This window comes from Chinchilla lanigera, unplaced genomic scaffold (assembly GCF_000276665.1).
Source record: "Chinchilla lanigera isolate Chin_1 unplaced genomic scaffold, ChiLan1.0 scaffold00066, whole genome shotgun sequence".
NCBI classification, from domain to species: domain Eukaryota; kingdom Metazoa; phylum Chordata; class Mammalia; order Rodentia; family Chinchillidae; genus Chinchilla; species Chinchilla lanigera.
In genome coordinates, this window is record NW_004955467.1 from 10,399,768 (window position 1) to 10,426,256 (window position 26,489).

General features: G+C 51.1%; 1 protein-coding gene across 2 annotated transcripts; it reads left to right on the plus strand.

The window, feature by feature from the left end:
• Positions 1 to 23,482, plus strand: Kif1c (kinesin family member 1C; the record flags this gene model as incomplete). Of its 2 annotated transcripts, none has more annotated exon segments than XM_005399634.2 (23): positions 1 to 136; positions 1,758 to 1,937; positions 2,183 to 2,315; positions 2,729 to 2,805; positions 3,134 to 3,313; positions 3,968 to 4,033; positions 4,392 to 4,570; positions 4,658 to 4,769; positions 5,150 to 5,227; positions 5,364 to 5,429; positions 5,515 to 5,590; positions 6,184 to 6,262; positions 6,453 to 6,598; positions 7,602 to 7,768; positions 7,929 to 8,008; positions 8,126 to 8,201; positions 13,841 to 13,920; positions 14,952 to 15,046; positions 18,414 to 18,497; positions 18,892 to 19,078; positions 19,215 to 19,287; positions 20,322 to 20,939; positions 22,259 to 23,482. In XM_005399634.2, coding segments are annotated over 21 exon segments (3,312 nt in total). In that variant the 3' UTR covers positions 22,946 to 23,482.
• Between the last annotated feature and the right edge of the window lie 3,007 nt (positions 23,483 to 26,489).

The following is a 26,489-nucleotide window of genomic DNA, read 5'->3' on the forward strand; positions in this document are numbered from 1 at the left end:
GTCGCCCGGGGACCCGGCGAGGGGCTGGGGCAGCCCCGAACCGGCCCCGGATCGCCACCGCTCCAGTCTCACGATTCCCGAAAAGTTTGTCCCTTTGCACTTCGCGGAGCCGCGCGGGGAGCCCCGCCGCTGCGAGGTGAGAGCTGGGGAGGGGGAAGGGAAGGGACGCCCGCTGAGGAATGTGCTGGGCTGCGGGGCGGGGAGCCGGGGTCCTGTTTGCACGACCCAGCGAGTGCCGGCTAGGCGCGAGAGCTCGGATCATGTGCTGTTTGTCCCGCGGAGGCGCAGAGAGGTGCCAGGCCCCAGGCAGCCGTCGTTTGGCTGGACTGTGGGACGGGGTCCGCGCGGCCGCCCGGAGAGGCCGGGCAGGGGCCTGTTGGAAAACCGGGGGGTGGGTGAGGTGCAGGTGGCCCAAGGCCTCTTGTCGGGTAGGTTGGCCCCACCCCAGCCGCGGGGTTTTCCTTGTACCCTGCAGTGCCCTTAAAGGTGCGTCGGCAACCCCTTGGATCTACCTATTCTCTTACCGCGCTTTTAGTCTGCCATTCTTTCCCTGGTCTGGTAGTTACAATAGAGTCACGATTGTGTGTCCCTGCCGGTGTCCTTCCCTCCCCGCCTGGTCCCCTGGTCAGGGTCTGGGGGTCAGGGCTATTCTTCCTGAGCTCGCCTCTGATTTCGGCTACTCCCTTCCTGTCCTGAGACCGACCAGCCCATACCCTGCCCAGGGAGGCTGGTGAGGTGAGGCCGAGCATGACAGAGGTTTGAGGTTCTTTGAGTCCACAGGTGGGGACCCGGCATCCTTGAGTCCTTTCTGTAGTCTTCACCTGGCTGTCCGTGGGCGTGGGCTGCTCAGCCTCTCCTCCCAGGGTGTGGGCACCCGATCACCTACATTCCTGGGCTCCAGCCTGGCACCATCTCCAGGGCCGTGGACGCCATAGTCTTAGCCCCAGGCTGGGGCTGGGACCAGCCTGCTTCCTTTCCTTTCTCTCCCATTTCAAGGAGCTGTCAAACCTCCCCTCCTTAAGATACAAGACTCTGATTCCCCCTGCAGTGGAGCCCTGGGGGTTGGTGTGGTGGATACAGGATGACCCCACCCTACCCTAGCCATTGTCCTGGATCCTGAGGAGGAAGTGCTGAGGGCTGGACGAGGGGTTTGAGGCCCAAAAAGCAGGCCTTGTGTACCTGCAGCTCTTGGACTTTTCCCATCAGCAGCCCCTGCCTCCTGTGTGGACGCTGTGGACACGAGTTGGGAACTGCTTTCTACTTCTCCCTTGCTGGTCCTGGAAGGGAATTATAGATTAGATTTTATGGTTGGGATTTTCTCTCCTCTCATCTCCGGGGCTCCGAGTTTGTGCTTTGGCCTGAGAGCCCCCTCTCTGCCTATTCACAATCTCTGGGTTCGATATTTACTGTATCTCTCCTTTCCTTTTCCCATTCTATCTTATAGCATGACCTCAGTCTTGCCTTTTGACTTACTTCTTTCATTTTCTTGTTGTCTGATTTTCTGTTCTTCCTCTCCCCCATCCTGCCACCCTCAGTGTCTCTGCCCATGTGTCCCTCTCTGAATTGCTCTCTGTCCAGCTTCACTCTCTGTCTCTCTCTCTCTCTTCTCTCTGAACGTTCAGTACACTTGTGAGTGATGAGGAATAAAAATATCACCATTCCTGCCCTTGGATTCACATTGCATTCTGCCACTCCAGAGAGGCAGCTATCCCTACCTTTCCTAACATTACCCCCTGTCTCTTGCTCTCTAAATGCAGAATCCCAGACAGACTCTGGAGCCACAGGTGCCTCCTAACCAGTCTTCCCCCACAACCAGGGTTTCCCCTACAGTCCCTGCTGGTGTGGCCAGGCCCCAAGTGTAGGATGGGGCTCCCCCTACGAGGGCCGGTGACAGCCAGAACTGATACAGCCCCCCTGGTCTGGGGCCAGGACACCAGGTAATTCTGGGGTGATGGCCCAGGTCCCTGAGAGCTGGGATATGGCTGGGGAGAGAGGCAAGAATATGTTTGGAGCCTCTTAAAGTAGTGACACTTGGGAGGAAGATCAGAGGGACAGAAGCTGGGTCCACGAGGGGCTGGATAGCTGGGGAAGGGGAGCAGAGAGATGGTTTCAAAGAGAAGCCGGGAAGCAAAGTTTGAGTCTTCCTAGTGGCTCTGATCACCCCTCTTTCTCTGACCTCCAGCTGAGGAGGGTAGGAGCGTCTGGAGCTATGGCTGGTGCCTCGGTGAAAGTGGCAGTCAGGGTTCGGCCCTTCAATGCCCGTGAGACCAGCCAGGATGCCAAGTGTGTGGTCAGCATGCAGGGCAACACCACCTGTGAGTGAGTCCTGGGGGCCTGGCTGGGCACAAGAGGGAAGCCAGCCTCACCGTGTAGGCCAGTCCTGTTGGGCCAAACCAGAGGACTGTGCTGGGCACAGAGCAGGTGCTAGTTTTAAGGGTGGGGGCTGGGGCAGGCTGGCCTTTCCATGTTCCTGTCCCCGGTGGGGGGAATGTTGGCTGGGCGCCCTCGCATTGCCCAATCCAGAGCGGCAGCTCATAGGGGGCGGGTCCTAGGAAGCCAAAATTAGCTTTGGTGGCAGGAGGGGTGGCAGGAGGGAGTATTAAAGGAGAGAGATGAAGTAGGACAGAGATGGGGAGTGGGATGTGTGGATTCCAGGGGCTGTGGGAGAGTGGGAAGATGGGAGTATCTGACCTGGGTTTTCTTTTTTTGCCCTCCCTTGCCCCCGCAGCCATCTTCAATCCCAAACAGAGCAAGGATGGCCCCAGAAGCTTCACTTTCGACTATTCCTACTGGTCACACACCTCGGTGAGGTTGTTGGGCTGGGAAAAACTCACCTATGGGGGAAGGTGATTTTAAGTCCTGGAGAGGGGGCATGCTGGGAAATAGGACCTTCCTGGGATAAGGTGGGACTGGATGGGAAGGTGGGGGGAGCCTTGAGTGGGGGTGGGTAAGACCCTTAGGTTGTGCTTGGGTAGAATCACTCAGGATAATTAGACCCAGCAGGGGGCTGGATGGAATGCTCAGCGTTGATTAGGTTGATGATGGTGGGGAGGAGGCAAGGCTCTGGGGACCGTAGACAAGGACAAAGTCATCCCATGCTCCTGTTGTCTTTTTCTGCCCCCCTTTCACCTAGGCCGAGGACCCCCAGTTTGCCTCTCAGCAGCAGGTATATCGAGACATTGGGGAAGAGATGCTGCTCCACGCCTTTGAGGGATACAATGTGTGCATCTTTGCCTATGGGCAGACTGGGGCCGGGAAGTCCTACACCATGATGGGGCGGCAGGAGCCAGGGCAGCAGGGAATCGTGCCGCAGGTACGTACCTGACTGGGCAGCCAGGACAGGAGCATTTTCAGCTGCCCACAGAGGAGAAAGGACAGGGATCTAAGGTTCATGGAGCAGAAGCTGGGTCTCTGAGGCCCTTAGTTATAGGGAATGCTATGGGACTGGCTGCACTTTGGATGCCCAAGTCCCTTTCATGGGAGAAGGCTTTGCCCCTGGAAGAGACAGGGAAGCTGGGTGAGGAGAGACAAGCCTTTAGCATCAGAGAACCTTGGGTCTAGGCCCGGGTTTTACCACTTTCTGCTGGTTTACTTTGTGTTGTAATTATTTGAGAGCATAATTCCCTAACAGGCTTCCATACCATAAACAAGATGTCAGCTGTAAAAAGATTTAGTGGTGGACAACTGAGAACTGACCATGATTTTCCTCAGCTGTGTAGCATAGTGACCTTGCGCATAGGCTTGGGAACAAGATTACCTAGGTTTGCATCCTGCCTGGCTAAATACCAGCCTGTGACCCTGGGCAAGTGTGAACCTCTCAGAGACTGATTTCCTACCTGTGAAATTGGAATAACCCCTCCCTCAAGCCTGTGGAAAGGGTTAAATTGCGTCACCTGGGACAGGGCCTGGCCTGGGGCTGGGCACTGCAAGTGTGCCATGAATGGAGCTTCTCTGTGTCTTTCTCCAGCTCTGTGAGGACCTCTTTTCTCGTGTTAGTGAGAACCAGAGTGCTCAGCTCTCCTATTCTGTGGAGGTAAGCCTAAGTCCTGTGGGGGGCGCAGGGCAGGGAGGCAGGAAAGCAGAGAGATTAAGATTGAGGGCAGTGTTAGTGTTGGAGTCAGCCTGGAATCTCATTCTGGCTCTGCTGGTTACTCTGACTTTGGGCAGTAGTTTCAACTTTTAGCTCCTGAGTGTGGTGATGTGAAGTGCTAATGATTAGACTCGTTTCCTAGGGTTGATGGAGATTTGAGCTAGCACATGGAGAATCTTAGCACCATACCTAGTGTGTGTGTGTGAGCTCCAGTTACCTGTGTGCTCAGTAGTAAAATTTAGGTTAAGTTTTACTGGCAGTGTCATTACTTGCTTCCTTACTCCTTGTTTGCTTCTCTTAGGTGAGCTATATGGAAATCTATTGCGAGCGGGTACGAGACCTCTTAAATCCCAAGAGCCGGGGATCTCTGCGGGTCCGGGAGCACCCTATCCTGGGCCCCTACGTGCAGGATTTGTCTAAATTGGCTGTGACCTCCTACGCAGACATTGCTGACCTCATGGACTGTGGAAATAAGGCACGGTAAGACAGGCTGATCAAGCAGAGATTAAGGGGTCCAGGGTTGGGAAGGTGAGGGCAGGACCCTGTGACTACTCCCTCTCCCCCCAGGACGGTAGCTGCCACCAACATGAATGAAACAAGCAGCCGTTCCCACGCTGTCTTTACCATTGTCTTCACGCAGCGCTGTCACGACCAGCTCACTGGGCTGGACTCGGAGAAGGTGGGGATCCGCCTCTGCTGGTTTGTGTCATCTCAGGGCTTCCACAGCTCTGTCTGCCTCCCTATCAGAGTCAGATCAGTGCACCATAGCCTCTTATTTGCTTGTTTGTCCTTATTAGAGTTTTCAGGGCAGGGCTGGGATCCCACTCTGTCCCTTGTCCCGGTACACAGTGGGTCTGTAAGTATTTGTAAGTGAATCAGTAAACAGATGAGTGAGTAACCAGCTCCTCACTGTTTTCTTCCTGTATCCCTTTTCCTTCTGTCCTTTTCCTTTGCCCTTCCCTGGCTTTCTCTAGCCCTTGCTGCCAGCCACTCCCTTGATTTACCTTCCTCACCCCCCACCCACCCCAGTCACCTCCTGCCTCTTTCCTCTGACCCCAGGTCAGTAAGATCAGTTTGGTGGACCTTGCTGGGAGCGAGCGGGCTGACTCCTCAGGGGCCCGGGGCATGCGTCTGAAGGTGAGGGTGCTTTGGGGGGACAGATGGGGGCAGTAATGGGGGCTGTGTGCACAAGTCACTGACCATAACCTAGGACTCTCCCTGGTGATGAGAGGAAAGTGCAATGGCCTCATCCCCATCCGTCATCCTTTTCCAGGAGGGTGCCAACATCAATAAGTCCCTGACTACTCTAGGGAAGGTGATCTCAGCCCTTGCAGATATGGTGAGTCCTGTAGGTTGGGAGGAAAAGAGGTCCAGGAAAGCGGGCCAAGGGTGGCTTACTCTGACCACTGTCTCTTTCCATCTAGCAATCAAAGAAGCGGAAGTCAGACTTTATTCCTTACAGGGACTCTGTGCTCACCTGGCTGCTCAAGGAGAATTTAGGTGAGGGATTCCTCTTCTCTGCTAACCCTGCCATCGTCCCACTAGCCCCCTTTGATAAGTCTGTCAGATCCCCTTGCCACTCCCAGAATCCAAAATCCAGTCAGTGTTGTCCTACTCTGTGCCCTAACCTGGGGAATGTCTTTTGAAGATTGTCTTTTGTTTTTGGTTTTCTGAGACAGGGTCTCCCTATGTAGTTCAGGCTGGCCTTGAACTCAGCAGTCTTCCTGCCTCAGCCTCTTGAGTGCTGGGATTGCAGGTGTGCGCCATCACACCTGGCTTTTTGGAAGACTTCCTATGATGAGATCAAGGCCATACCTTCCCTGCCAAGGGCAGGTGCCTCCCTGATCTCACAATGATGACTGACTCCATCCCACAGACCTGTGACTGTCCTGTAGATATCTTATGTCTCTCTGACCTTGCCCCTCCCCACGACAAGCAGAATTCATGGTTGGCTCCATAACTCTTAGCTTCACCCACCTCAGGGACCCTATTAGACCCCTGTCTGGACATTGGGCGCCCCCCTCCCCCATGACCCAGTCTGATTTTTCTTAGGATTCAGCTTAGCTAAAGCTTTTTCATCTCTCTATTCATAGGTGGGAACTCACGCACAGCAATGATCGCAGCCCTGAGTCCTGCTGACATCAATTATGAGGAGACACTCAGCACCCTCAGGTGGGCTTCTGGCTCTGGCATGGGGCAGCGTATAGAAAGTGCCGGAGCTCAGAGGCTGGTCACTAGAGAATCCTGTGAAGCAGGGTGAACCCTGCCTGTCTTGAGTCCTAGCTGGGAGAACCAGAAACATGCAGCACAGCAAGGGCTTCTGTGCCTGCCCTCACCAGTCAGGATCCCCTTCCTTACCCAGGTATGCTGACCGCACCAAGCAGATTCGATGCAATGCTGTCATCAATGAGGACCCTAATGCCCGGTTGATCCGAGAGCTGCAGGAGGAGGTGGCGCGGCTACGGGAACTGCTGATGGCTCAGGGGCTCTCAGCCTCTGCGCTAGGAGGTAGGGATACCCCAAGGACATCTCTGGGCCCACCCTATCCCTCCTCACTTGCTCTTGCTCAGTCCTGGGGTCTGAGAGGGACCACCCACCATGCAGGCCTTTACTTGTTCAGGGACTTGGACACAAACGTGGAGAGGCGCTTGTGCCTTCAGATGTGACAGAGCTGGGAGGGACTAATACTCTGGGGGGAGTCAGGACTCAGAGGGACTTTGCCAGGCTTCCAGAACTTTATGACAGGTGCAGGAAGAAGTGGCAAGTCGTGCATTTATGGTTAACACGGTGAATGGTAAAGAGGCTGCTGGGGCACCTGCCTTGCAGAAGTTCTTATGAAATACCAGAGTTTTAGCTGAACATAAGCTTACTGATCAACAACAGAATGTTTTCTCAGATGTGGTGCTCAGCCTCATTGATAAGAAGTAGGCTCCTGTTAGAGAATGTGTGATCCACATGGACTCCGTTCAGCCTGGGGGTCAGTCTCACGGAGGGTAGGGTGCTGAAGGACACAGCGAGGGGAGTGAAGGGTTTTGGGGAAGAGGAGGATATAAAGGATGTCATGTTTATCTTTCAACATTCGAAAGGGTGTCTTACAGAAAAAACAGAACTGGAAACAATAGACACACAGACACAGGGCAGATTTCGGCTCAGTATCCTTCCAGACTTTTCCCAGAGCAAGCTGTTGACAGAAGGAACTGGGGACCTCATTCAGTTACAAGCTCTCTGTCCATGGGTTGTAAGCAGAGCTAGGATGCTCATTTGTCAGGGTTGCCTGGGAAGGCTCCCTGTTTGGGAAGAGGTTGACCAGAAGTCTCCCAGAGTTATCTGTAAATCTCTTGGCTTTCTGTAGTGTTTGGTTTCATCTTTCTTTAGCCTTTTTTCTTTTTTGAGATGAGTTTCTTTGTGTTGCCCAGGCTGGTCTTGAATTCATGGGTTCCAGTGATCCTCCTTCCAGCACCAGGAAGCTGGTACTATAGGTCTCACACTCTTTTACCTTCTTCCATTCCAGGCCTAAAGGTGGAAGAGGGTAGTCCTGGAGGTGCTCTGCCAGCTGTATCATCTCCCCCTGCCCCAGCTTCACCCTCATCTCCCCTTGCACATAACGGGGAGCTGGAGCCATCTTTCTCTAATGCTGAGCCCCAGATTGGGCCTGAGGAGGCCATGGAGAGGCTACAGGTGCAGAGCTGAAGTGGGCAAGGGCTGTGGGGTTGGGAGCTCCTGGGGATTTTCTTCTGTAGAGCCAGGGCTGAGAAAAAAGAAGGAACCCAGGCTACTCTGGCCCCTGTCACAGTAGGTCACAGACTGTCTTGATCCCTGTCTACCTTTGTGCCCCCAGGAGACAGAGAAGATTATAGCTGAGCTGAACGAGACGTGGGAGGAAAAGCTTCGAAAGACAGAAGCCCTGAGGATGGAGAGGTGTGAGGGGCTGGGCTGCACCACGGAGCTCTAGGAGGGTGGGGAAGAGGTCAGGCTCTTTAGGGAAGGGTGTGGGAGTAGTGACAAGACTGAAATTTGCCTTTCCTTTTCTCACAGAGAAGCATTGCTGGCTGAGATGGGAGTGGCTGTCCGGGAGGACGGGGGCACTGTGGGCGTCTTCTCACCGAAGAAGGTGTGTGAGAGATGGGGTGCAAAAGCCTAGAGAGCTCTCTGGGTTTCTAGAGAAGAGAGTTAAGGGTGGCAGGGTGAGAGTTTTAGCCTCGATCTTTCCATCTGAGGTCTCTGACGTGTCCCTCTGTCATCTCTGTCCCCTCCTCTGCCACCTCTTGTTTGTGTTTTCCTCCTTTTCTACCTCTTTCCACCTGTCAGGCAGCCAGAGTCCAGTGCTTAGTAAGTGTCTATGGCCAGCGACTTGGCTGCAGGATGACAGGCTCCCTGCCCTCATGGGATTGTGAGAACTGCTTAGAATCTAGGCCTTTGTGTGTGTGTGTGTGTGTGTCTGTGTGTGTGTGTGAGAAATCATGCACATAGTTTATCTCGGGATTCGTGAGAAACTGCTCAGTAGTGGTTACCCAAGGAGAAAGGAAAGGAACTGGGAAACTAGAGTTTGATTCAGGTGAGAACTTGGATGCCGTATGTGCTTTTGTATCATTTGAACTTAGTACCCTATACATTTGCTTCCACTCAGAGAATTAACTAAAAGTACGCTTTTTACAAAGGATAACTTTGGGACGCCGTGTCTGTAGCGGGTAGAGGAGGAGTGAGCGCTACTCCGTGCGACAGTGATTGTAAGTGTGCAGCAGGACTGGTTTAGATGGAAGCGTTATCGTGGCCTGGAGATGCAGCAGGTGGCTTCTCGGAGAAGCTGGATTGGAAAGCAAAGCCTGAAAGGTTGGCAGGACTTGGAGGTAGAGAGTAGTAGGGACAACGTGGTGCTAAGCAAACTCGGGGTACATGTTGGAGGCTGGTGTATGACACAGATCTGTCTGCTCCTGTAGGTACTAGGCTCCTGGTAAATCTTAGCTGAGAGAGAAAGAAGTGGGGAGGGAGTGGTCAGGCTCAATTAGGGGCAGGAATGATATTCAAAATACTTAACCAGTTGGCACAGGACCAACTGGGCAGAGTGGATGCTAACCCCGGCCAGCCAGCTTAGCTGTACTGGTGCATACTGACGAAGGGGTGATGTGGAAGCCAGGTTGAGCAGAGCAGGAACTTCCAGTCCCACGGGGGAACCAGCCAGGCCTGTCTGGTCCATGGTGCAGAACAGACAAGGCACAGGCCTTAAGTCAGGCACACTGTTCTGAGGTCAGACGGCATCCTGGGGGCTGCTGGGAAGAGGTGGGTTACTGGAAAGGGGCCTCACTTTATTTTGTAAGATCAGGTGCATCTGGAAAATGGAACAAGCAGGGATCGCTGAAACCTTGTTCTGCAGAGGACAGAGCTTTGGCTTTCCTGGACCCAGTCGCAGCGAGGGAGTACAAGCTATAGGTGGAAAATTAAGGGTGTCAGGCCAGGCTGAAGGACTGGTCCAGGGCTGGCTGTCCAGGGCGTTGGGGTCCAGCTACTTTTGGGAGTTGAGTCTGTAGCATGGCTCTTAGCATGGCTTCTAACCATATTTGGGTGCCTGTGCCTGGAGCTCTAGTTCCACATCTCAGGGCTGGAGAAAAGGCAGAAATGAATGGGGGAACTGACAGGGTGGAGTTTCTTCTCCACAGACTGGACACTGCTCAGGGATGTTAGCTCCTAAAGCCCAGACGCCAGAGGGAGGGGTTTTAGTTGTTTTGGTAAAGATAGTACATACCAGAGAGGACACTGAAATAGAACTCAGTAAGTCTTTCCTTTTTACCTTCAAGTTCCCCTATCAGTAGCAGCCTGCACTATCAGTTTGTAATGTGTTGTTCTGGAGGTACTCGGCAAGCTCAGGCATATATATAATTATACATGAGCACACACATGATCTCTCTTTAATAGTAGTGGCTGCATACCTTTTTATTTTATTTTTAAAGCTTTTTCTCTCTTTCTCTTTCTCTCTCTCTTTCTTTCTTTCTTTCTCATACCTTTTTATTTTATTTTTAAAGCTTGCTTTCTTTCTTTTTTTCTCTTTCTTTTTTCTTTCTTTCCCTTTCTCTCTCTTTCCTTCTTTTGTTTTTTAGAGAGAAGGTCTTGCTAGGTTGTTCTGACTGGCTGTGAACTCACTTTGTAGCCCAGATTGGTCTTAAACTCATGGTGATCCACCTGTCTCAGCCTTCTGAGTGCTGGGATTACAGGCATACAGCATCATGCTTGGCTTTTTTCATCGTGTCAGAATATTCCATTGTATAGATGTAGGATAATTTATTTAGACAGCTTCTTACTGCGGACATTTAGTTTTTTCCCGTTGTCACTATAAACAGTGCTACCATGTAATCTCATAAGTAGGTGTCACATATAAAAACGAATTCCTAGAAGTGAGGATTTGGAGGGTAGCCATTTAAAATTTTGATTTGTGGTGCTGAAATACTTTCTGGAGGTTATAACCTTGCCAGTTTATGGTCCCAAGAATGATGTACAAGGGTGTCTGTTATCCCTGACCTTTTTTATTTCTTATTTTATTCATTTTTATTTATTTATTTGGTACTGGGAATCAAACTTATGACCTTGTGCTTGCCAGGCAGGCATTGCCCCACTGAGCTAAATCCCCAGCCCACTTTTTTTAGCATCCTGGGTTAATCAGAATTTTTGATCTTTGCCAGTGTGATGGTGAAAAGGTGTCTTGGAATGGTTGACATTTCCGTTTTTCTCAAGGTGGTGAGGATGAACATGTGTTTCTCTCTCTCTCTCTCTCTCAGTGGGGAGGGTTGCTGGGAATCAAATCCAGGGCCTCCCTCGTGCTAGATTAGTGCTCTACCACTGAGCTACACCATGTGGCCCTTTCTCATATGTTTCCAAAGGGAGAGGTGTTAGACTTACTGGGGAGGTGGGTTTGGTAGGGTGGCTCCAACCTGGGAGTGGTCAAATGGAAGACTGGGTCTTAGGGAAAAAGCTACAGTTTGTTTTGAAAAGAGCTAAGGCTCTTAGAGAAAGCCCCTTTTTGCTGGGACCCCCACCACTAGGCCTAAGGACTTCTGACGTTAGTGATTTTCACACCTGGCTGAGAGCTTCTTCTCAGGAGCAGAAATCAGGGAAGAGGAGCAGACTCTGGGTTTCCTACCCCATCCTGGGCCTGGTTGGCCTTCTGCTTGCCTGCTTGATAAGTCCAGGCATCTAGATAAGATTGATTTCTCTCTCTCTCTCTCTTTCTTTCTTTTTTTTGAGATAAGGTCTTGCTATGTTGAACTCACTCTGTAATCCCAGGCTGACCTTAAACTCAGGCAATCCTCCTGCCTCAGCCTCAAGTGCTGGGATAACAGGCTGGGCCACCACACCTGGCCAATAAGATTTCATTTTAGCAAAGAGTTCTAGGCCTGAACAGAAATTGAAAAGCATTTCCCCAGATCATATTCAGTCTCCCGAGGGATAGATTGCTTTCTGCTTCTAGAGCCCATGAGCATCTGCCAGTCCCAGGAAAGGCCTGACATTGCAGTGTAGGGAGGGGACGTGAGCATGCCTCAGGCAAAGTGAGGCAGCAGTGATCTTGGGGTGTCTGGGGAAGGGCAGATACTGACACCCATCGTATGGACTGTGGATAGCCTTGGGCCTCTGCTGTGCAGAGTGGGTCCCAAAGGAATTCAGAGCCGCCATTCATGTCTTTTGCCTCTACACCCTAGACTTTTCTGACTCCGTGGTTCTCTCTGACTCCTCTTCCTCTGGCTTGTCCACACCCTCCTCCTCCCCCGCAAGGATCAGGTCCCACGTTGCCTTTCTCATGAAGTCTTCCTGTCACCCTGAACTCCTGTAGTTCTGCACTTCGTTCCCCTTTCCTTATGAGTTCCTCCCAGAATACAGGGGTGCTCAACTCCCTGGGCCTGGTTGGCCTTCAAATGAACAAACATATGAACGAAAAGAGCTATGAGGAGGTCAGAAAAATTCAGTTTTGTGAGGCATCTGTTGTTCCCACTTGTAACAAGCAGTGTTTCCACACTAAGTCTCACCTGCCCAAGTTGGCTCTGGTTTCCTTACTCTCAGGACAGTGAGTCAGGGTTTGACTCATCTCTGTGTCCCTCCTACACCTTACCAAGGTCAGGTACAAAACCCATGGTAAGTCAATGTGGAGCAGAGGCAGGGGAGCTTGTGTTCGGTTGGGGGGCCTGGGAAAGCTTCATGGAGGGAGTGGCATTTGAGACAGACATGGAGGACATGAAAGAAATGAATGATTTTTGACGGGTGGGGGTGGGACAGGCAAAAGGGAGGCTGTTCCGGGCGTGGGAATGTGGTAGGGTAAGCAGCTTACGCAGTGCGAGGGTTGCGGAAGCCCTGCTTCTGGAGTGAGAGCTCAGCAGTCCACTGGGGAAGCACAGAGTCAGGAGAGGGCCCCAGGAAGGGGCTTGGACAGGTGGGCTGAGCCCTGCCATGAAGGAGGGTGGGGTAAATAGCAGGTCTCAGGTCAGGTGGGCATAGGGTGCCAGCTGGAGAAGTCCCTGTGGAAACAATGACATGGCCACAGTGTGTTATAAGCAGGAAGCTGGAAACCTGCAGAGAGGGCAGGAAGTCAGGCAGGACTGAAGCAGGATGGTGCAAAGGGGTGCAGAGGTATGAGCCGGAGCAGCAACTGTAGGGAGCGGGACCTCTCTCAGTTGGGCAGCCAGTGGTATGAGGGATGGCGGGAACAAAGCTATGTGCTACCCAGAGTTACATCCCTGGGGAGGGTGGAGGGAGGTCTAGAGATGGAGCAGATGGGGAAGAGGAGAGGGGAAAGGGAAGTAAACAACACCAAGATGCAGTATGTGTATATGCCAGTTTCTCATGATGCTTGTGCTCATTATGTATCACAGACATACTGATAAAAAACAGACTAGAGGTCAGGAAACATGCTATTGAGTAAGGGAATGGGCTGGGCTTTCAGCAGAGGGCAGCATCATGATCAGCCAGGTATTTGGGATGGGCCTTGGGCAGGGGCAATGCCAGGCAGCTGCTACGGTTGTCTGAAGTAAGCAGGGCCAGGGCTGAGTAGGCAGAGACCAAGGAAGAATCAGTTGTCTTCTGTGAGAAACACATTTGCTTGTTCAGTTTTTTTTTTTGTTATTGTTTGTTTTTGTTTTTTTCTGGTAGCAGGAATTGAACTCATGACCTTGCGCTTGCCAGGCAAGCACTGTGCCGCTGAGCTAAATCCCCAGCCCCTGCTTGTTCAGTTTTTACATTGACATGACTCTTAAAGTTTAAAAATTCTAAAGTAATCACGCTCATGAGAAACTCGGTGTAATGAAAGGTGGGATGTGCCAGTGCCCCAACTCTGTTCCTTCACTTACTGTCCAGAAATTACAAGATAGAATTTGGAGGAGGAAATGGTGGGTTTGGGGAACAGGAGGAATAAAGGGAAGAAGAGGACAGTGCAGGTAGACCCCACAGCTTCTGGTTGGGGAGCCTGGTGGGTTGAGACATCTCCAGAGAGATGGGTCCTTGGGAAAGGTTGCTGACTTGGGAGGGGTGGTGGTGGTGGTGGTTTTTTAGGCTTTATTATTTGAGGAAAAGGTGATAGTTGGGAGAGGTGGAAACTGAAAAATCAGTGATGGTCTTCAGGGCAGGAAAGTTCCGCAGGAGCCAAGGCAGGGCGAACAACAAGCAGTGTGCACACCTGGAGGGATGCCTACTCACTCCTTTGCCCCCTTCCTCTTGGTGACTACCCTGGCCAGCTCCCGAGAGCCTTCCCCTGACCTCCCACCTCTCCACCCTCAGACTCCCCACCTGGTGAACCTGAATGAAGACCCCCTGATGTCTGAATGTCTGCTCTACCACATCAAAGATGGCATCACCAGGTAGCATGTACCCAGGGGCCTGGGAGGGGGCCCTCTCTTTTTTGTGGGGTGTGGCTGCAGAGGGATGCCGCATTGGTGACTCCCTGTCTTGGTATACACTGCAGCATCCCAGATCTCTGAATAATTGCCTCCCAGCCATGACTGTTGCTCTCCCAGCTGCTGCTGCTTGCTCTTCCTCCTCCTTTTTTTCTTTTTTTTTTTTTCCCTTTGGTGGAGTCAGGATTCAAAGCCAGGGCCTTGCACATGCTAAGCAAGCAAGCACTTTATCACTGATACACATCTCCAGCCCTCTCCCAGCTTCTTGGCAAGTTGCTGAGTCTGCCTGTTCCGTGGCTGGCTGTCCTCTATCCCCTACTTTGGTGAGAGTAAGATGTTTCCCAGGATCAAACTGATCCAGCACTTATGGAGATGGCTCCTAACTTACTCGTGCAGAAGAGTTGGTGGGAAACTTCAACCACCTCATTCTTAGCCCCTGACACCACTGCTTCCGCTTCCTATAGGGGGACCCTCTTGGAGGAGGGACAAGGGAATGTGGCCTGGCCCTGTGTTGTCATAGGGTAGTGCTGCCCATGTGGTAGGCTTAGTGGCTGAGGCTCTTCCTGCTGATGCTAATGAAGCTTTGGGGCTTCCTGTGAGTTTGTGTCTCCTGGAGTTAAAGGGGTGAGGGTGCCCTCTCCCCTCCCACCACAGGTGTTAGAGCCTGGGTGATCATCATGGTGAGAGTTTTTGGGGCAATCAGCCCTAAGGGTGGGTAGCAGATTGTGGCTGAGAATGTCCACCAATCCCAGGCTCGCTTTTCCCTTGTGCTGTGTAATGTGACTAAGGACATGGGCTTTTGATGGGCATGGCCTTAAATCCCAGCTTCACCAGTGCCCAGCTGTGTGACCTTAGGTAGATTGTTTCTTCTGTCTGAGACTTAGCCTCCTTGTCTGTGAAGTAGAAATAATTATGCTTGGCTCACCAAGCTGAATGAACTGATGTTCAGGGGCTGCTCTAGAACACACTCAGAATGTTCACTGTTGCTTCTCCAGGGTTGGCCAGGTAGATGTAGACATCAAGCTGACTGGACAGTTTATCCGGGAGCAACACTGTCTGTTCCGGAGTATCCCTCAGCCAGATGGAGAAGGTAATGGCTAGGGGAGGTGAGTGGGGTGGCCAGGTGGAGGGAGAGACCCGTTCCATGTTCCCCTGAAGCCTGGATTGGATGCTGGGAAGAGTAGCTGAGTTGAGGAGTGGGTGTACCTTACCCTCAGTGGGGCTCCGGGCTCCTGGGTGAGCGGTGAGGGAGTACTAAGGGCCTACCTATCTGTGTGGTCAAGGTACCAATTGGACCTGAGGCAGAACAGGATACTGTGTCAAGTCTGAGGGCAGGATTTTGGTGAAAAGAAAATGCTGACCTCTTTTTTTTTAGCCTGAGATAGCATGCTGGTCATTGCGTATGAAACCTGTGTTGGTTTCAGGGGGATATCTGAATTTATCTTGGGAAAACCTGCATTGGTCCAGCTATGTTGACACAGGTTTCTGAGAGTGAAAGTTTCATGTGTCTCTGTGGTTCCAAGTACTTTGGAGACTTTAGACCATTGTCCCCTCTTTTTTTTTCCTTGTACTGGGGACTGGACCCAGGGGCTTTGTGCTGAGCTACATCCCCAACTTTTTTTTTTTTTTTTGAGAGATAGTTTTGCTAAATTGCCTAAGCTGGGCTTGAATTTGTAATTCTCATGCCGTACTTAGATGATTTTAGCCTGTAAGATGGCTCTAAAACATTTTTTTTTAGAAACAGAGTCTTGTTATGAAGCTTAGGCTGGTCCTAAACTCACTGTGGAGTCCCGGTTGGCCTTGAACTCAGGGTGATCCTCTTGCCTCAGTTTCCTGAGTGCTGGGATTATAGGCATGCATCACCATGTCTTACCTAAGAGGGACATAATGCTTTTAAAAATCATCTATAGGGTGTGACAGTGACAGTAATAAATTGTGTGACAACAACAAAACAATACTCATGCATTATATATGTTTGTTTTTGTTTTTTTTTTTTGCTGTTGTGGGAGTGGAATCCAGGTTATATGCATGCTAGGCAAGCACTCTACCGCTGAGCCATATTCCCAGCCTCTCTGTATTTTAAAGAATTAGAAATGGCTGGGTATGGTGGTGTTTGCCTGAAATTCCAGCTATTTTGCAGGCTGAGACAGGAGGATTGTTTGACCCCAGGACTTCAAGGCTCACCAGGCCAACATATCCAGACCTCCCAAAAAGGAGAAGACACTATCACGTATCTTACAGCTCAGAGTTAAGATGTGCTAGTTGAGTTCCAGTTTGGTTGAGGATCAGCAGATTAACAGTCATTCTGGTCTGGTTTAAGTCTCCAGTGGTAGCTAGTGCTTCTGGCATTTCAGACTGGGAGCTGTTGAATCAGTTCAGTTCAGTGAGTTATTACAGAGTTCCTGCTCTGTGGTTACCTCAAGCCATGTGCTCGGGGAGATATCAAAGCCAGATAAGATCCACGGGGCAAGCCCACCATCCAGGAGCTCACGGTGTGTTTGAGGAGAGGACATGTGCAAGATTGCAAAATAAATCACAGGAAGGCCAAGTGCGATGGTGCTTGCTTGTAATCCCAGCCTCTCTGGAGGCTGAAGGAGGATCCCAAGTTCAAGTCTATCCTAGGCAACTTAAGGAGACCCAGTTTAAAATAAAAAGGGCTGAAGATACAGCTTAGTGGTGGAGTGCTTGCTTAGCATGTACAAGGCCCTGGGTTCAAGCCCCAGCACTACAGGAAAAAAAAAAAGTAAAAGCAGCCAATGTTTCTGTGCCCAAAGAGTGGGGCCTTTAGTCCATCTGGCCTTTGTCCTGACTGCGGATTTAGCAGTTGACTAGATGCAGGCAGAGAAGGTGGGCGACATGGACATAGAGTATTTACTGTTCATCTCCTTGTGCCTTTGCGTTTTCTTATGCAGCTCACTGGTGACAAAAGTGAGGCTTCTGGTTGGGTAATTTTTCCCAAGACCACACAGCTAGAAAATAGCAGACTTGAATTGGAATATAGGACAGTAGGCTGCAGGAGGTGTGCTGTGGGCTCTGCCCTGTGCTACCAGATTGTTGTGAGTTAAAGGATGGGAAGGAGGCTGCCTGGCCAGGCTGGAGCGGTCATCTGTCCTAGCCATGTTTTCTGTCCCAAGCACCTATCCCATCCTTGAGAGGGAACTTCCAGTTAACTGCTTTTAAGGATTATTAGAACTGAATGACTTCGTTATGTTGTTTGTTGACTGTCTCATCAGCCAGCAGTAAGCTCTGTGAGAGCAGGAATTTTTAGTTTTTATGTCTTCGTTAGATTCCAAAATCTAATAAAATAGTGCCTGGCATATAATAGGGTCATCATATGTTTGTGCAATGAGTGAACGCCCGGATCATGGTGGGAAATAAGGAAGTAAAGGTAGGATAAGCCAGTGCCCATTACAGCCAGACAGCATCATCTCCTTCTGTAGCGGCTCCCAGACCATGATGATGTCCTTTAGCGGTCTCTCTCCCAGGGCTTCTCCTCTCTCTTTTATCATTTATGCCCCTTGAAATCTGAGTCTGCCTTTACCACTTTCACGTAATCCTTTCCACGTTCCTTAAGCGTAATCCTTAAGCAGTGTTCTTTGCTGTCTTCATCCTCTCTGATTCATAGCCCTCATCTCTCTGCCTGATGTTACAATTCATTCCAGTTTCCATGTTTCTTTATTACTTTTAGTGTAAATAATAAAAAAGTCATGTTTGCTTATTACTTTATGGTTTATTTGAGCCTTTCAACCATTCTGTAAATAAGACTTCATTATCACATTTTATAGGCTACCGCAGAAATTAGATGTCTTGTTCAGTGCCCTTGGCTAAGGGGTCACAGCGCCTGGGTCTTTGGAATATTGGGGTCTCTTGGTGACAAGAAGGCAGTGCTCCTTGAGGGTAGGAAAACTGCTTCATATATCTCAAGCAAGCAGCAGGCTTAGTGATTGGTACTGAGGAGTACTTTGATAGATGTTTGTGTTGGATGGACTTTTTCTTGTCATATGTCATCTGTGGCTTGAGAAGATTAGTCAAGTGGCAGCTTGCAAGATATATCAGACACAAAGGTGGGCTAGGAGCCTACTGGACGAATCTGGGGCTGGCCAGGGATAATGTTTTCAGACGGGTAGGAGTGGACATCTGGAAGGGCTTCTGCCTAGTTGAATATGAGGAACGAAGCATTCTGAGAATTGTGGGTTTTCTGAACTGCTGCTGGGGAGGATGGTGGTGGGGGAGTAGGGCTACCTCAGAAGCTTCTGGGAGTTGTAGTTGGGCTCTAACCCTCCTTCTGCTCTTCCTTTCCTGTGCTGCCTGCACCAGCGGGGCCTTGGCACCCCCCACAGGTACTGGGGGTGGGACTGGTGATGCATGTGTGGTTTTGGGGACAAGGCAAGGTGGGAATCTGTGACTAACCTGCCTTTCCCAGGGTCTGATTTTCCTTCCTCTCTCCTTCCTCTCAGTGGTGGTCACCCTGGAGCCTTGTGAAGGAGCTGAGACGTATGTCAATGGGAAGCTGGTGACGGAGCCGTTGGTGCTGAAGTCAGGTAGAAAATGTATCACGAACTGAGGGTCTGGGATGTGGGCACACACAGCAGTCACAGGGCCGGACTTTTTAGGCACATGCTGTGGTAGGACCCTAAGATAAGTCAGAAATATCGTGGAGATATGTAGGAGCTGGGATGTAAAAATGAAGGAGTCAGTTGTTGGTTTCTCTTGCTCCCCTGAGAAACCAGGACAAGGATTCCCAGCTCCCCCAATTCTCTTTGGCTGGTAGGGATCGAGTGCTTCCTGAGATCAGCCAGGGGAGCTGTGACTGGCCCTCTGCTTGGGGACTAAGGCTCCTGGGACTCAGGACCAAAGGTCCTGTATACCTTGGTTGTAGAGATGTTTGCTGTTATAGGGGAGAAACATTACTTTTCCCCTTCTTTCTGTTTCCAGGGAATAGGATTGTGATGGGCAAAAACCATGTTTTCCGCTTCAATCACCCGGAGCAGGCGCGGCTGGAACGGGAACGAGGGGTCCCCCCACCCCCAGGACCACCCTCTGAGCCTGTCGACTGGAACTTTGCCCAGAAGGAACTTCTAGAACAGCAGGGCATCGATATCAAGCTGGAGATGGAGAAGAGGTGTGTGTGGGGGTCCCCTTTGTGCCCCTGCCGGCCCCGGGGACTGAGTGTCCTCTCGTTGCTAAATACCCCACTGAGGTGGCATCAGACAGGCCCCCGCCCAACTCTTCCTTCCCTCTGCCTGATTTGATTCCAGGCTGCAGGATCTGGAGAACCAGTACCGGAAAGAAAAGGAAGAGGCTGACCTTCTGCTGGAGCAGCAGCGACTGGTGAGGACGGCAGGGTGCTGTGGGACAGACAGAGCCTGGAGGCAGGCTGGCAGGCGGAGGAGCAGCAAGGCCAGCAGCACCTCAGCCCGACTGCTTTCAGTGTGCTTCTGTCCCAGCCCAAGTGGGAAGCGGGGAGGGTGGGCTGAGGTGTCAGGGCAGCACCTAGGAGGAAGAAATGAGAGAAATGTGATGTGACAGTGGGGGATGGGGTGGGACTCTAGAGTTCCTTCCAGTTGACCAGGGATCCTCACCCTCCAGTTGATCCATTGCTACCTTAGTGAATTTGACTACATCTAAGTATTGTCAGTTACGTGGGGTTGATTTTTATTTATTTATTTATTTTTGAGACAGGGTCTTGCTTTGTAGTTCAGGCTGGCCTTGAACTGATTATGTAGCCAGGCTGGGTCCCAGCTCATGATAATCCTTCTGTCTCAGCCTCTTGAGTGCTGGGATTACAAGTGTGTGCCACCATACCTGGCCATAAGATTGTTCTTCAATGAACTTTTAAGTCTTTAACCTCATTCAGGGCGGAAATATGTCATCATGTGCAGCATGACATTCCTGTCAATGGTGGACTACATATAATGTCCATAAGATTATATTAGCATAAGATTATATTACTAGTAACATGTGGCCTCCTTAGTTTGTGTCAGTACATTCTGTGACATTCATACGATGATAGAGTCACCCAAGGAAACATTTCTCAGAATGTGTCCCTGTGATTAAGCAATATATTACTGTCTGGACACAAAATCTTAGAGACTTGATTTGCTACAGCTAATATTTATGATCACTTTCTATGTGCCAGCCCCTGTTGTAAATATTTAATCCTCTAAACATATCTGTGAAGTAGATACTGTCATCATCTCCATTGTCCAGACCAGCAGAGATTACAGTCTGTCCTAGGGTTCTCAGTTCATAAGAGGTAGAGCAGGACTTGAACCCACGCATGCTGACAGGTGTTTCCCAGGTATCTGAGCAAGGCTGGGCTCCGGGATGTCCTTAGCTCTCCCCTCTTCATTCTCTGACCCCAGTATGCAGACTCTGACAGTGGGGACGACTCTGACAAGCGCTCCTGTGAAGAGAGCTGGCGGCTGATCTCCTCCTTGCGGGAGCAGCTGCCCCCGACCACCGTCCAGACCATCGTCAAGCGCTGTGGCCTGCCCAGCAGTGGCAAGCGCAGGGCCCCTCGCAGGGTTTACCAGATCCCCCAGAGGAGGCGCCTACAGGGCAAAGACCCCCGCTGGGCCACCATGGCTGACCTGAAGATGCAAGCGGTCAAGGAGATCTGCTATGAGGTGGCCCTGGCTGACTTCCGCCATGGGCGGGCCGAGATCGAGGCCCTGGCTGCCCTCAAGATGAGGGAGCTGTGTCGCACCTATGGCAAGCCTGAGGGGCCTGGAGATGCCTGGAGGGCTGTGGCCCGGGATGTCTGGGATACGGTGGGTGAGGAGGAAGGAGGCAGCGGAGGTGGCAGCGGAGCTGGGGAGGAGGGAGCCCGAGGAGCAGAGGTGGAGGACCTCCGCGCTCACATCGACAAGCTGACAGGGATTCTGCAGGAAGTGAAGCTGCAGAACAGCAGCAAGGACCGAGAGCTGCAGGCCCTGCGGGACCGCATGCTCCGCATGGAGCGGGTCATCCCCCTCACCCAGGTAGGGAGACCTGCCCCAGCTACCTCTCTCCCTTCTGAACCTCTTTCAGCGCTTCCTTGAGGAACATATATCTCCCCTCAGGTCCCTACCTTCTTCCCCTGTGATCAAAGCTTACTGAAGTGGGCCAGGGATATAGCTCAGCGGCGTAGCGCCTGCCTGGCAAGCGTAAAGTCCTCAGTTGGACTCCTAGTACCAAAAAAAATTTACTGAAGTTTAACACCGTTTTTCTTAAAAATGTTTATTAGTCACATGCCTTACAGTCACCAGGCTGCAAATTAAAAATGAGATTCCTGGGTTCTGCCCCTATCTGTTGGATCCACATCTTTGGGGATGAATTTGAGTCTGTGAGTTCCCCAGGTGTTTCTGAAGTAGCATACAGTTTGAGGGCCACTAATAGCACGTGCATAAGTACGAAGTTACAGCTTATAGATGCCGTGTGTGCTCTCTGTCACCCTTTCCCTCTGTTGAGGGCTTACTCTGAGCTGGTCACAGTACTGAGTGCTTTTTACGTGCCTTCTCCTTAATCTTCACAACCCCGCTCTGGGAGTGGTGGTGCTGTCACCTATCCTGCTTTGCATTTTTTCCAACAAATCTGTATTTGAGTGCCTACTGTAGACCAGGTACTGTGTGAACCACTGGGGTTACTTAAAATGACAGGGTAAATTCTGCCCTGTTCTAGTTTTCCTTGGTGTGTAGGGGAGGACTACACATAGTCGTAATCATGGCTCGAGGTTACTGAGGCTTCGCTCCCCAGCGCAGCTTCTGGTCCTCTCCCCTTGCTCGCTCTGCTCCAGCTTCCTTGAGCTCACTTGGAAGGCGCCACTCTGGGGGCTTTGTGTCTGCTCTTCCCTCTGCTAGATGCATTTCCCCCAAACGGCCACATAGCTTCCTCCTCGCTTCCGTCAGGCCTTGAATCCCTTCCTGTTCGCCCAGAGGGCCATCCCTGTGATGGCTTGCTACCCTCCTTCCCTACTCTGTTCTCCATCTGACATAGAACTCATTTAATTCTTAGAATAACTGTAGGCTCTGGGTACCATTGCTGGATATTGTACAGATGTGGAGACAGGCAGAGAGAGGTTAGGAGAATCCGACCACGCAGCTACAAAGTGTCAGAGCCGGTATTGAGCTCAGACCATCTTGCATGCAGGCCTGTGCTCGTTTGCATTACCAGTCCAGCTTCTGTATCTCCATGCTGCCTTCTGGACTGCTTCACATCCGGTCACTCCAGTCCTTCTAATTTGCTCTCTCAAGTCTGCATGTCCCCAGGATTCTGCTGGCCTCATTTCCTTCTCCTTTTCTTTCACCCTCTTCCCTTCCAGGATCACGAGGATGAGAATGAAGCTGGTGAGGTCACCTGGGCCCCACCTGAAGGGTCAGAGGCAGTAGAGGAGGCAGCGTCTAGTGACCATTCATCTTCAGTCCGGCCGCCCTCCCCACCCCTGTCCAGCTGGGAGCGCGTGTCGAGGCTGATGGAGGAGGACCCTGCCTTCCGCCGCGGTCGCCTTCGTTGGCTCAAGCAGGAGCAGCTGCGGCTGCAGGGACTGCAGGGCTCCGGGGGCCGGGGTGGGGGTCTGCGTAGGCCCCCGGCCCGCTTTGTGCCCCCTCACGACTGCAAGCTGCGCTTCCCCTTCAAGAGCAACCCCCAGCACCGGGAGTCCTGGCCAGGAATGGGGAGTGGGGAAGCCCCAGCACCACCCCAGCCTCCTGAGGAAGTCACTCCCCCTCCGGCCACTTCCACTTCTGCTCGAAGGCCTCCAAGTCCGCGTAGGTCCCACCATCCCCGAAGAAACTCCCTGGATGGAGGAGGCAGATCCCGGGGAGGGGCTTCCACACAGCCAGAAGCCCAGAACTTCCAGTCCAAAAAGCACAACTATTATCCCCAGCAGCCCCAACCTTACCCAGCCCAGCGGCCCCCAGGGCCCCGCTACCCCCCATACACTACTCCGCCGCGAATGAGACGGCAGCGCTCAGCCCCTGACCTCAAGGACAGCGGGGCAGCAGTGTGAGTCCCACGTGCTGGGCAGAGAGGGCCCGGCCAGGCCTTTGCTGGGAGGGAGGAGGCGCCAGGGATGCTGCTTTCCCAGAAGCCCTGGGGCGGGGGGCCCAGAGAGGAGAGAAGGTGTGAGCAGGTGACAGAAGGTGTGGGCGCGACTGAGCCGGAGGCTGCGCGAAGGAAGAGGGCACGGAGTTGCCAGGAGCAAACCAAAGTGAAGGAGGAGTGATAGGAAGCTGCCTTGGGGTCGCCCCTTCAGAGGGGGCCCCCGCAAACGCTGCTATGGGTGGGGTGGGGGGCTGGGGGCTGCGTAGTCAGTGTTTGACTTTCTTTTCGAGTGGGCGCAAAGGGGAGAGAACTGAGAGGCCGGTTCTTTTCCCTGGCCCCTGTCTGTCTGTCTGTCTGTGGTGGGTTTGTTTCCAGGGAGGTGTGGTGGGATCATAAGTCATTCCCCTCCCCTTCCAGGCCTCCTGCTATATTTGGGGGACCTGTCTGGTTTGGCTGGAGTCCCATGAGGATGTGGGGTCTCTTAATAAAGGATAGCAAACAGCTTGTGGCTCACTGTTTTAATGGAGGTATGCATCTTAGGAGCAAAACACAGCCCTTAAGTGCCTGGTGCCTGTGAATTTTGGCACCTGAAGGCTCCCATGGCAACAGCATCCTGATCAGGATACAAGAATGGCCGGGCTTGGTGGTGCACTCTGGAGGCTGAGGCAGGAGGATCATCAAGGTCAGCTTGGGTTACATAATGAGTTCAAGGCCATCCTGAGCTATGTAGTGAGATGCTGTCTCAAAAAAAGAAGTTTCCACCGTGTTTTCTTGAATTTAACAATCTCATATCTCCTCTTCAGGGTGTCCATTTTTCCTTTTATTTTTACTTAATTTTTCCATCTCTGATTTCATACTGTTTCAATGCTATAGGCAAAGGGAGGGATGCAAGGGAAGGCAGAGGTGCTGCCAGCTGTCAGTGTTCCCCTGGCTCTTGCTAATAGGTGCTCAGGGATTTGGGGGATCCAGCGGGGCTCTGTGTCACTAATCATCTTAAATGTCTGTGAAAGGGCTCCAAATAGCCCCAGTCCCCTTGGGCAGTGGTTGTACTGTGAAGGCTCATTGCACTTACTGTGTATTTTTAGTCTGGTCTCGCTACCTGCCCTTTAGCAGGGTGTATTTCACACCCCAAATGGTATTTCCTTAGTTTCAAGAACTGCTGAAGAACAATGCTGCCTGCTTCTTTTCCTCCTTCGGAGCAGCAAACTCATAATGTAAGTAAAGGTTTGCCCTTGGCTTGTTAAACTCGAGTCCCTGTGTTTTCATCTTGTTCTCAGGAAAACACTTCAGACTGGTTCAACAATTTGAGCTGCTTCTCTACAGCTTCTGAGATCAGCCAATGGTGATGTATAACAGTCCAGCCAGAGGTATTATTTCCACTGTGGCCAAGCCAGCACTCTGGCAAGGGTAGGATTAAGTTTGTGGTTGATTTCTGCACCCGGATGCCAGCTACGTTTATTTTGACACCTTTAACTCCTAGGCCTTCAGGGATCTGTTGACCAGGACCTAGGTTGTGGACTGTAATAGGTAGCTTGACAGCAGTGTTTACTTGAGCAGTTCACAGCCTGGCTAAATGTGAGTGAGAAAATGATAGAATACAAAGTTCTCTGCGTGTCAGAGTGGAGTGATCTAGAGGAGTGCTCTGGGAATCAGGGCAGAAAGATAGAGTTTGCTACTTAAAATACAATTGGGTTATTCTTCCCTAAAAACTGTCTTATGCAAATATGTATTGTGCTTTTTTTCTAAAATCAGTTTTTCTAATCTTTAAAAGTTATTTTAAAATTTATTCATTTATTTTGAGACAGTTGCTATGTAGTTCAGGCTGGCCTTGAACTCATTATGTAGCCCAGGCTGGCCTCAAAACTTTCAATCCTCCTGCCTCAGCCTCCCAAGTGCTGGGATTACAGGCGTGTGCCACCACATCTGGCCAAAGTCAGCTTTTCATGACCTTTGTTTAGATTTTATTCAGAGAAATATCCATTGATCTCTTATTTGTGCCATATGTGGTAACATTCTGTTTGCATTTCATTTAGTCCTTAACCTCAAGTCTTCTGTTTCCATTATTCATATAGGAAGACTGAGGTTTGATAAGATTAAAGAGTTGCTCAAATGCATATGGCTCTTAAGTGGCAAAGTTAGGATTCCGGCCTGTTACTGACTAAAGCCCAGACTCCGTCTCACCCCTCCAGGACATAGGTTAAACCCCCTCTAGAAGCCACGTTGCCATCTCATGTTAGGTCTTCTCAGGTATGTCACGAGCTGCCTCTAGTTTCTGGTCTGTCTGCATCTGCCCTGTGAAAGGAGAGCTGGTCTTTTGTGAGTTTCCCCTTGAATCACGAGAAGTCACCGAGACAATCTGCTCGTTCTCTGGCTCACTCAGTCTCAGCATTTCTACAGTTTCATCCTCGGTTTCCTTGGAAATTTTGTTTGTTTTTCTTCATTTCTCTCTTTGGAGGCTTCTTTCCTTTGGTGATTCATTTAGACCTTTTGTTCTGTCATCTGAGATTTTTGTGGCTCAGAATACATTTGGGGCTCTTGATACCTTTTTTTTCCCTTCCCTATTTTAAAGATTCAGTGTCAGCCGCTAGCTGATGCCATTTTGCATCAGGTATACAATGAAGTTTCTACTTGCCCCAGTGATTCACCACTCCTGACAAGTGACCACCTCTGCTGACACCATCTCGTTCCTTCACATGGGGTCTTTGGAACCCTGGCTGTCACTGGGGTCCTGCTTCCTGAGCCAGTAGACCTATAGGGAGTCCTACTCAAGATTTTAAATGCCAGGCATAGTGGCACACACCTGTAATCCCAGCACTCAGGAGGCTGAGACAGGGGGATCGTTGTAAGTTCCAGATCAGCCTGGGACTCAAGGCTGGCCTGAACTGCCTAGTGAGACCCTGTCTCAAAAAGACAAATCAAAAAAGGTTTTAAGTGTCCTACCAAAGCTAATTTGGATCATAGTCTTTCCCTATATCTGTGGCATGCTGTTTCTTCTGTCTCATTAACATCTCTGGCTACTGTTACGGGTAGCTTAGTGTTCACCTCTCCAGGTTCAAGATCCGCAGCCTTTATGCACATTTTCACTCCTGTGTGCTCTGATCTCTTAGGAAAGGCAAGGGAAGTCTGCGGCATCATCTGGATAGGATGTCTCATCTGAAGGTCTAAGTCAGCAGATGTTAGTTGAGAAACCAGGTGTGAGTTGTAGAAGTTCTGTTCACTGCTTTTCTCTTTTTTTGTGGGGGCAGGGGCGGGTTTCTGGTACTGGGAATCGAACTCATAATGTTGTGCTTGCCAGGCAGGTGCTGTGCCGCTGAGCTAAACCCCCAGCCCCTGTTCACTGCTTTTCTCATCCTTAATTCCATGGCTGTAGGCACTGACATTAATCTGTAGAGTCCCTGATAGCCTCACCAATGAGGATTTCCACCTGAACATAAGTTCCTTCCTCAATTTAATTAATCCTTCTCCCTGCCTCTTAATCCCTGGAGAAGGAATTTGTTTTCAGATACCTG